The 10,823-nt window shown below is 38.3% G+C and overlaps 1 protein-coding gene across 1 annotated transcript in view; it reads left to right on the plus strand.

Annotated features, from left to right (window-relative positions):
• OPN3 (opsin 3) overlaps positions 1–10,823 on the plus strand; it is a 50,133-nt gene that overhangs the window by 30,278 nt on the left and 9,032 nt on the right. The window contains exon 2 of the mRNA XM_011380004.2: positions 8,987–9,306. Within this exon, the coding sequence (XP_011378306.1) occupies positions 8,987–9,306 (320 nt within the window). The remainder of the gene's footprint in view (positions 1–8,986; positions 9,307–10,823) is intronic.

Here is a 10,823-nt window from a genome sequence, read left to right on the forward strand (position 1 = left end):
TTTTTTTAACACCTGTGCCATCTTTTAAGACCCAGCTTCAATGTACTTTGTCATGAAGCTGTGCCCACAATACCATCCACTGGGATTTTACTTTTTTCGATTGCCATGCAGTAAACAACACATGATGAGGCACCATCTGACACTGACCTTCGATGCTGCGTGTGAGCTAGTCTTGGCTTTACAAGAACATATGGCATTGTCGTCTCCGCAAGGGTGGGGATCACACATCTGTGGTTTCTTGTACAAGACCTCGGCACAGCGAGAGGCACTTACTACACATGTGATCCATCTGCAGCTTTGCGGGGAGAACAGGGACATCGCACCACCCCTAGCCAAATTTGGGGAAGTAGAAGTCTCCATGTGATGGCAGCAGGTGGTGCGAAGGCAAAATTGGGGGTTTTGGAGTCACAATACTGGATTCTCAGAGCTGTGTCCACCACCTATCGGGCTCTCCGCCCTTCTGAGCCACTGACCTCTTTTTGCAAAAAGAGGGAGAGTCGCACATGCAGAGTGATTATCAGAGGCCTGACACATAGTCAGTGCCCAGTTTGTGGCAGTCTCCTGCTTTCCCATCCAGAGTGTTGAAGGAAACGGATGCACCACGTGGAATAGAGAATCGGGCTCAACACTGGTGAGAATGTACGTGTAAAATGGTTGTACGACAAGACAGTCCATTCATTCTCATCCTCCTGGAGTGTGTTCTTGGAATCAATCAGAATACAGCAAATAATTTCAACTCAGCATCAAAATTCATTAGTAAGGAAAGTGTTGTTGAGAGGAAAAGGCTGATATGTATTTTGCAAGGAAGGGGTTCGAATGTGCAACCCTCAAGGACTAAGGCAGTCTGCCTAAGCCTGCTATTCATACACCTCGGCGGTCAGCGAGGGCCTGGCAAACACCAGGGTTGCTGTCCCTGGGCTGTACCAACTCATCGTGGTGTTGAATATCGGCAACTGAATTCAGGTATTTGGAGCTCATTGTACTTGCTAAGACACAGGCATGGGTGAAAACTATAGGAGATTTTTAAAAATCTATCTCTTCGATCTAAATAATGAGAAGGAAAAATTCACTAACTCACACGCCCTGAATTATCACAAGCTGCGATTTTTCATACTTAAGCTCTGAGCACAAGGGTCCCTTCCTGACACTGTCAGTACTGCCAGACCCTTCACGCCCTCTCCCGCACACCTCATGCTGTCCTTGGTCTCTGCACAGCCTCTTCCTTTCAAAGCATTTCACTGCTTTACCTGTTTTGTTTTCCTTTTTTTAAAGAATAATTTATTTTATGGAGATAACATTATATAAACTTCGAGGATACGACATTATAATTCAATATATGGATACTCTATTGTACGATCACCACCAAAAGTCCAACATCCATCTATTAGCATCTAATGACCCCCTTTACCCATTTCACCCTTTCTCCCACCCCTGCCCCTCTGGTAAGCAAGCACTCTGTTGTCTGTATCAATGAACTTGTTTTTGTTTTGTTTTCTTAGCTCATTGTTACTTTTTTGTTTTCTGTTCCACATACCAGTGAAATCATACAGTATTTGTCCTTTTCTGTCTTTTTTCACAGCATAACTACCCTCAATATCCATCCATGTTCTTGCAAATAGCAACATTGTATTTTCTTATAGCTGAGAGTTATTCCCTTGTGTACATGTGCTACATCATCTTTATCCATTTACCTGTCGATGGACACTTGGGCTGTTCTCATATCTTGGGTGTTGTGAATAATGCTGCAATAAACATAGGGGTGCAGATATCTTTTCAAATTAGTGTTTTCATGTTCTTTGAATAAATACCCAGAAAAAGAATTGCCGGATCTTATGGTAGTTCTATTCTTAATTTTTCGAGGAACTTCTATAGTGTTTTCCACAGTGTCTGCACCAGTTTACACTCCCACCATCAGCGTACAGGGTTCCCTTTCTCCATATCCTCTCTAATATTTGTTGTTTTCTGTCTTTTTTTGATACTGACCATTCTAACAGGTATGAGGTGATATCTCATTGTAGTTTGAATTTGCATTTCTCTGATGACTAATGATGTTGAGCATCTTTTCATGTACCTATTGGCCATCTGTATGCCTTGCAAAAATATCTATTTAGATCCTCTGTCCATTTTTTAATTTTGTTGTTTGCTTTTCTTGCTGTTGAGTTGTATGAGTTTTTTACACATTTTGGATACTACCCTTTATTGGAAATATCATTCAAAAATATCTTTTCCCATTCGGTTGGTTGCCTTTTTGTTTTGTTGATGGTTTCCTTTGCTGTGCAGAGACCTTTTAATTTGATGTCCCATTTGTCTATTTTGGTTTTTGTTTCCCTTGCCTTTAGAGTCAAATTCACAAAAACGCCACTAGGAAGGATGCCCAGAAGCTTAACACCTGTGTTTTTTTCTATGTCTTTTATTGTTTCAGGCCTTACATTCAAGTTTTTAATCTATTTTGAGTTATTTTTTGTGTATGGTATAAGATAGTGGTCTAATTTAATTCTTTAGCATGTGTCATTCCCATTTTCCCAATATCGTTTATGGAAGAAATTTTTCATTCTTCATTGTATGTTCTTGGCTCCTTTGTCATAAATTAGTTGTCCATATGTGTGTCAGTTTATTTCTGGGCTCAATTCTGTGCCATTGGTCTGTGTGTCTATCTTTCTGCCAATTCCATACTGTTTTGATTACTATAGTTTTGTAGTATAGTTTGACATTGGGAGTGTGATGTTCCTGGCTTTGTTCTTTTTTTCTCAGAATTACTTTGGCTATTTGGGGTTCTCTGTAATTTTATAAAAATTTTAAGAATTTTTGTTCTATTTCTGTGAAAAACACCATTGGGATTTGGATAGGGATTGCATTGAATCTGTAGATTTCTTTAGGCAATATGGATTAACAATATTAATCCTTCCAATTTATGAGCACGAAATATCTTTCTCTTTCTTTGTGTCTTCTTCAATTTCTTTCAACAATGTCTTATAGTTTGCAGTGTATAGGTCTTTCACCTCCTTTGTTAAATTTATTCAAAGGTATTTTATTCTGTCTGTTGCAATAGTAAATGGAATTGTTTTCTTCATTTCTCTTTCTGATAGTTTGTTGTTGGTATATAGAAACACAACAAATCTTTATATCAATTTTGTATCTTGCAACTTTACTGTACTCATTTATATTTATAATAGTTTTTTTAATGGAGTCTTTAGAATTTTCTATAAATAAAATTATGTTATCTGCAAATAGTGAAGTTTACTTTTTTCTTTCCAATCTGAATGTCTTTTATTTCTTTTTCTTGCCCAATTGCTCTGGCTAGGACTTCTAATACTATGCTGAATAAGAGAAGAGAAAGTGGGCATCCTTGTCTTGTTCTTGATCTTAAAGAAAAAGCTTTCAGTTTTTCACCATTATGATGTTAGTTGTGGGTTTGTCATATATGGATGGCCTTTATTATCCTGAGGTACTTTCCTTCTAAACCATTTTGTTGACAATTTTATCATAAATGAATATTGTATCTTGTCAAATGATTTTTCTGAATCTGTTGAGATGACAATATGATTTTTATCCTTCATTTTGTTAATGTGGTATGTCATATTCATCGATTTGTGGATATGCTACAATCCTTGTTTCTCTGGAATGAATCCTACCAGATCGTGGTGTATGATTCTTATAATGTATCATTGTATTCAATTTGCTAGTATTTTGTGGGAGATTTTCGCCTCTGTGTTTATCAGAGATATTGGCCTGTAATGTGTGTCTGTGTGTTGCCTTTACCAGGTTTTAGTATCAGGGTAATGTTGACCTCATAAGATGAGTTAGGAAGTATTTTATCCTCTTCAATTTTTTGAAAGAGTTTGAGGATTGGTATTAAATCTCTTTGAATGTTTAGTAGAATTCCCCAGTGAAGCCATCTGGTTCTGGCCTTTTGTTTTTTGGGAGGTTTTTGTTGATTGTTTCCTTACTAGTGACTGGTCTATTCAGGTTTTCTAATTCTTCATGATTTAGTCTAGGAGAAGATTGTATGATTCTAAGAATTTGTTTCTTCTAGGTTGTCCAATTTGGTGGCATATAGCCTTTCATAATCTTTTATAATTCTTTGTATTTCAGTGGTATGCATTATAACTTCTCTGCTTTCATTTCTGAATTTATTTATTTGAGTCTTTTCTCTTTTTATCCTTAGTGAGTCTGACTAAAGGTTTATCAATTTTGTTTATTTTTTCAAAGAACCAGCTCTTTGTTTTATTAATCTTTTCTATTATCTTTTTATTCTCTATTTTTTTTATTTTCACTCTGATTTTTACAATTTCCTTCCTTCTATTGACTTTAAGCTTCATTTGTTCTTCTTTTTATATCTCCTTTGGACGTAATATTAAGTCGTTTACTTGCGATTTTTCTTGTTTTCTGAGGTAGGCCTGTGTTGTTGTAAACATCTCTCCTCATACTGCCTTTGCAGTATACTGAAGATTTTGGTATGTTGTATTTTCACTTTTATTTTTCTCTATATATTTTTCGATTTTTTTCTTTTATTTCTTCATTGACCCAACAGTTGTTCAGTAGCATGTTATTTAATCTCCACATATTTTTTATTTTTCCAGCTTTCTTCTTGTAGTTGATTTCTAGTTTCATACTGTTGTGGTTGGAAAAGATGCTTGCTACAATTTTAATCTCCTTAAATTTATTGAAACTTGTTTTATGTCCCAACATATAGTCTATCCTTGAGAATGTTCCATGTGCACTTGAGAAGAATGTATATTCTGTCGCTTTGAAGTGAAAAGTTCTGCAAATATCTGTTAAGTCCAACTGATCTAATGTGTCATTAAAGGCCAAAGTTTCCTTCTGGATTTTCTGTCTGGATAATCTATCCATTGGTGTAAGTGGTATATTAAATCTTGCTTCTGTTTCTGTGTCTTGTGAGGTCTATTAATAATTGTTTTATATATTTTGGTTCTCCTAAGTTGGGCGCATATATATTAATAAATGTTATGTATTCTTGATGGATCAGCCCCTTTATCATTATAAAATGTTTATCTTGGTCTCTTGTTACCTTTTTTGACTTAAAGTCTATTTTGTCTGATATAAGTATGGCTAGCCCCTCTTTTCTCCGGATACCATTTGCTTGGAGTATCATCTTCCACTCCTTCACTTTGAGTCCATGTTTGTCTTTGTAGCTGAGATGGGTCTCCCGAAGGCAGTATATATTTAGGTCTTTCTAGCTATTCTGTTACTTTGGATCGCTCAATTCCGTTCATTTACATTTAGGGTAATTATTGATATATGAGGATTTACTGCAGCCATGTTATCTTTTTTCTTTTTTCCTAGTGTCTCTGTATTTTTATTGTCTTTTTTCCTTTGTATTTCTGTCTGTTATTTAATTTGGTAGTTTTCTATGGGTTTCTTTTCTTTCTTTTCTTTTCTTTTCTTTTATGTTTTGTGTCTCAGCTCTGGATTATTGTTTTGTGGTTACCATAAAATTTATATAAAATGTCTCATACATAAAATAGTCCATTTTCTTCTGATAACATCTTATCTCCATTTACCTACATAAGTTCCCTCCTTTTCCTTCTCCCCTTTTATGTTTTTGTTGTCACAAATTATTCCTTTTTATTTATGTGTTCTTTACCAAATTGAAGTAGTTATAGTTATTTTCAATGCTTCCCCACCTTTAACCTTTATATTATGATTATTTACCATCCTATTCTGAAACAGAGTTGCAATTTTCTGCTTCTGTCTGTCACATTAATCAAAGTTTTGTATACTTTTGGTTTTTTGTTTGTTTCAGATAATACAAGTCTTTTGGTGGTAAATTTTCTCAGCTTTTGTTTGTCTGAGAAAGCCTTTATTTCTCTCTCATATTTAAAAGACAACTTTCCTGGATATATTATTCTTGGCCAGTGGTTTCTATTTTTCAATATTTTGAATATGTCTTTCTGCTCTTTCCTAGTCTGTAGAGTTTCTGCTGAGAAATCTGATGATAACTTGATGATGTCCTTTGTAGGTTACTATCTTTTTTTTCCCCCAGATGCCTTGAGAATTCTTTATCATTAACTTTTGACAGTTTTAATGTAATGTGTTTTAAAGAAGGTGGTTTTGTGCTGAGATAATTAGGTGTTTTCTTAGCTTCTAGTATTTGAATGTCATTTCTTCCCCAGCTTTGGGAAGTTCTCATCGGTTATTTCTTTGAGTACACTCTCTGTTTCTTTCTTCCTCTGTTCTCTCTCTGGGATACCCATTATTCTTCCAGCCCTTTCTAACGAAGTCTGACAATTCTCATAGACCTTTTTTCATTTTTAAAAACTCTTAGTTCTCGCTCTTCTTCCACCTGAATCATTTTTCAGTTTTTATCATTGAGCTCACTAATTCTCTCTTCTATATGGTCTGCTCTATTTCTAATGCTTTCTAGTAAATTCTTTATCCCATTTATTGATTTCTTTAGCTCCAGAATTTCTTTTTGATTATTTTTTATAGTTTCAATTTTTTTGGTAAAGTACTCCTTCTGTTCATTGATTTGATTCCTGAGTGCATTGAACTGCCTTTCTGAGTTTTCTTGTATTTCATGGAGTTTCTTCATCATCGCTATTTTGAATTCTCTATCATTTAGTGCCTCGTTCAGCACAGCCTGCTTGATACCTGAGTGGGAACAGTGGGAGATGCCAAAAAGAAAGAGAAAGACAAAGGTGGGGTCAGGAAGACCACTATCCACTGATGATGGAGTAGCGGCACAGATTTATTTTTGCAAGCTGCTTTTATACAAGAGCATACAATTGCCAGCTAGGATAAGATCATCTTTGGCACAATCACCTAACCCACATTCTATTATGAACTTTGCTATTCCGTCTGTTCGTGGCATCGTTTCCCCAACAGTTTGTATCTCTCCAGTCTTAGGAGGGTTCGTTGAGGTGAGGCAACCCTCGGCTGGCCTCACAGATTGCAAGGACCTTGTCAGCTTGCAATCCACTCTCCACGAATTAGATAACATATTTTCATGACTTTGAGTTTGGTTTCTGGAGAATTCTCATTTTCTTTCTGTTTTACCATGTTCCCTTGGTTGTTCATAGTGTTCGATGGGTTGTTCTGCCAGTACATTTGAAGTAGTGAACCTTTTTCTTATTTTAGGTACCATTTTGATTTTAACAACTTAGCAGGCTGACGATTAGAGGATTTTCTTTGATTTTCCAGTAGATATGCTATAGCACAAATTTTTGTTTTCACTTATCTGCAGTATTTGTGCCTCCCAGGTCTGGTCACTGGTGTCGATGTCAATGGCAGAGTGCCGAGTGCCAGGGGTGGTTGGTACCCCTGCTGTGTCCAAGGCTCCTGGGTCTTGGGGCATCACTTCTGCGGTCAGGGAATGTGGTGGGTGGGTGGGAGCTGGGTTCACAAGCCTCTGTGCTGCTACCTGGTTCCCAGTGGCTACAGGTGCTGCTAAAAGCCATAGTTGCTTCTCTGCGCTGCTACCCAGGTCTGCTGCCATTATGGGAGGGGAATGGATACTCTTGTGCAGATATAAAGAGTTTGCCTCACTCTGCCATGATGCTCTTATTTTAAATTATTATTTCTCATACCCACTGTACTGTTAAGTTCCATGAGGCACTTGTCTCACTCACCTCTTTATACCTATTTTCTAACTCAATGATTGACACATGTAGAGAAGCAATAAATAATGAGTAAATGAATGAATGGATATATGAATGAAAATTAAAATCATACCAGCTTATTGCTTTAACCATAGGAACTCATTTAAAGGTACCTTAATTCAAACCCCATAATATCTTGCCTGGACCATTGCAATAGCCTGCAAGCTGGTCTCCAGGCACTGGACAGTGTTTTAAGTTCTATACTACTGCTAGAATGAGTCTTTTCAGAAGAAAGGGGAGGAGGAAGAAAGGTGAACTTAATCATTTCATGCTTAAAAAGCACAACAATGTAAAAGACTTATAATTTACTATTTTATACAAGTGAAATGTTTTCTTTGTTTTTGTTTTTGTTTTTTTTTTATCATAAAGAACAATGAAGAAAGAAACAAAAAACCTTAGCAAGAAATTTAAAGTCTTTCTCAGTATTGCCTCATCTGCTCTTTCTAATCTCTCTCCGTGTCCCCTGAGCCCCGGCATCTGAGCCCTTTAATGATTTCAGTGCTCTGGTGCATTACTCTTCGTTTTTCCTGAAATGTGCTCCTTTTGCCTTGTTGGCAAAGGCTCCCTTTCCTGCGACTCCCAGGATACATTGTATCACATCGTGGCATTTACACCTTGTCCCGTATTACAGCAGTTCGTGCGTATGCCTTCTCCACAGGCAGCTCGCGTTCTGAGTCTCTGTCGTCAGCACAGTACCTGGCTCATGGAGGTGCTCTATAGGAGCTTGTTGAGTAAATAAATCACTCTGGGGTGAGGCAGAGAAATAAATAAATGATAGTGTTGAAGTGTATTTATTGCAAAATTGAGGAATAAATGAAGACCGCGGGAGCACAGAAGACCACCCGCTTGTCAACAGTCATTGCACGTGGACGGTTCAGAGGCTGGCATCCGCTCGCGGATCGGTTAAGGCTGCTCGCTGCATTATTTCACCGTCACTTTGGTCAGTTGGCTTTTGTGGAGCCCACTTTGACTTTACCGCTAGTAGATGAGTCAGACACAGCCGAGAGAAGGAAAAACCAAGAGATACTCGCTTTAGTGTCTCACCCTGACTTGCTCCAGAGTTTCTCTTTGCAGAAAATTTAACCTAATAGCTGTATCATCGGGGCGGGCCCGTTTTAGAGCTTTCATTTTTGTCGCGCTGCAATCTGCATGCCATTTTCTAGTCCACACTGTCTTTTAGGGGTAAATATGTTTCCAGTTGAATTTCCTGGGACTGTGAGGCATTGTTTCTCTCAGCTGTGTCAGCTTTTAGAGCACACTGTTGGTTCCAGACACTCGGTCAGGTGTCTCCAGTGGAGAACGTATCCATCTGTGATGTCCATCTTCCCTGGCGTCGTGCTGTACTGTCCCGCTTCCTCTCCCTACAGGGACTGTTTCCATGACCACGCTAACTGTGCTGGCCTATGAACGTTATATCCGTGTGGTCCAGGCCAGAGCGATCGATTTTTCCTGGGCCTGGAGGACCATTACCTACATCTGGCTATACTCGCTGGGCTGGTCAGGAGCGCCTCTCCTGGGCTGGAACAGGTACATCCTGGACGTGCACGGACTAGGCTGCGCTGTGGACTGGAAATCCAAGGACGCCAATGACTCCTCCTTTGTGCTCTTCCTATTTCTTGGCTGCCTGGTGGTGCCGGTGGTAGTCATAGCCCATTGCTATGGCCACATTCTGTATTCCGTTCAAATGGTGAGTTGGAAGACTACAAATGCCCCTCCCCCAGACTATTTCCATTTTGTGTCAAAAACAATCAAACTTCCTTCCTACATGAACGGTAGTTGCCCACAGCTGGAGCAGCTCTAGGAGACTTCCCATGTGACAGAAATTTTTGCTATTAGTGACTCTCTGAAAAGATGAATAAAGAATAACATTTATTCTCTCTGCACCACCATTTTCTAAACCAGGAGAAGGAAAGAAAGGGGTTCTGGAAAGAAAAAATCAGCAATGACAAAAAAAAATCCACATCCTCCAGCACTCTTAGAATTTAAGAACTCTAACAAAGGGAATTTCATCCCCCCCTATAATTTTATTAATTCAAAGGTCACATAAACTCATTAAGGAACAGTACAGGTATTTTGTCAGGAAATCACTTTGGAGTCATGAAGGACAGGAACTGACCACAAGCAGGCTTCCTGCTGGGTGACAGGAAGAAGGACATCTGAAGTAACGGCGTGAAGCCCGCTCCCTTGTCTGTGTCTCACGTCAGCCGCGTGTCTTTCTTACTCAGCGCTTCTTCCCACTCTGTTTTCTTTCATCAAAACGCTCCTGTCTCTTGCTCATTGTGCCAAACTCCTCTAGCTTTCACTTTTATTTTTTAAATCAAACTTGGTCACATGAATCATTTTAAATCATGACCCACTGCCCTCAATTTTCATGGCCCAACTTTCTTCATATACTTTTGTAAAAAAAAAAAAAAAAAAAAAAAATCCTTGGAGCAATGCAAATACCCGTTTTCTCCATGCCTGTAATCAAACCACAAAGAGGAACCAGAGAAAAACCACACCGATTCACAGTGTCCATACTCAGATTTCCTCTCAGCAGCATCTAGCGATCTTTGGATCATAAGATGGTCCACTCTTCCTATACAATTGCTACTATAAATTTTCAATTCTCATTTTAAACTCTTGCCCTACTACCCTCTTCCATTCTTATCAAACAATCATGCTTCTTATCTATTGGGCAAAATAAAGCTTTATCAGGAAATTCCTCAACTCCCCGCCTCCCTATATACAAACCTCTTTGTTCACACTCATTCTTAGACTCCTCTCTTCAGGTACAGGTCAAAGGGAAAGGTCTTAGAGTCAAGCTAATCCTAGATTCTGTTTTTCCCTTGACTCCCTTCTCCACCCCAGGGACCTCTCCCAAGTGATAATTTTCTCTTTCGTTTATGTTTCTGTCTCTCCCTTACTACTGGCTCTTTTTAATACAAAAGCAAAATATACCCTCAACTCTCTCTAGTTACCACTTTATTTCTCTTGCCATCACTGCTAACTCAAAGAGCCATTGTTGGCTTTTGGATCTACGTCACTCAATAAGCATTCATTTGACTGATATTTACTAAGCATCTAAAGTGAACCAAGTACTTACTGTTATGGACTGAATGTTTGTGTCCCACCAAAATTCATATGTAGAAGCTTTAATCCCCCAATGTGATGGTATAAGAGGTGGAGACTTTGGGAGTTAGGGTTATACGAGGTCATGAGAGT

The sequence above is a fragment of the Pteropus vampyrus genome, unplaced genomic scaffold, assembly GCF_000151845.1.
Source record: "Pteropus vampyrus isolate Shadow unplaced genomic scaffold, Pvam_2.0 Scaffold383, whole genome shotgun sequence".
NCBI lineage: Eukaryota > Metazoa > Chordata > Mammalia > Chiroptera > Pteropodidae > Pteropus > Pteropus vampyrus.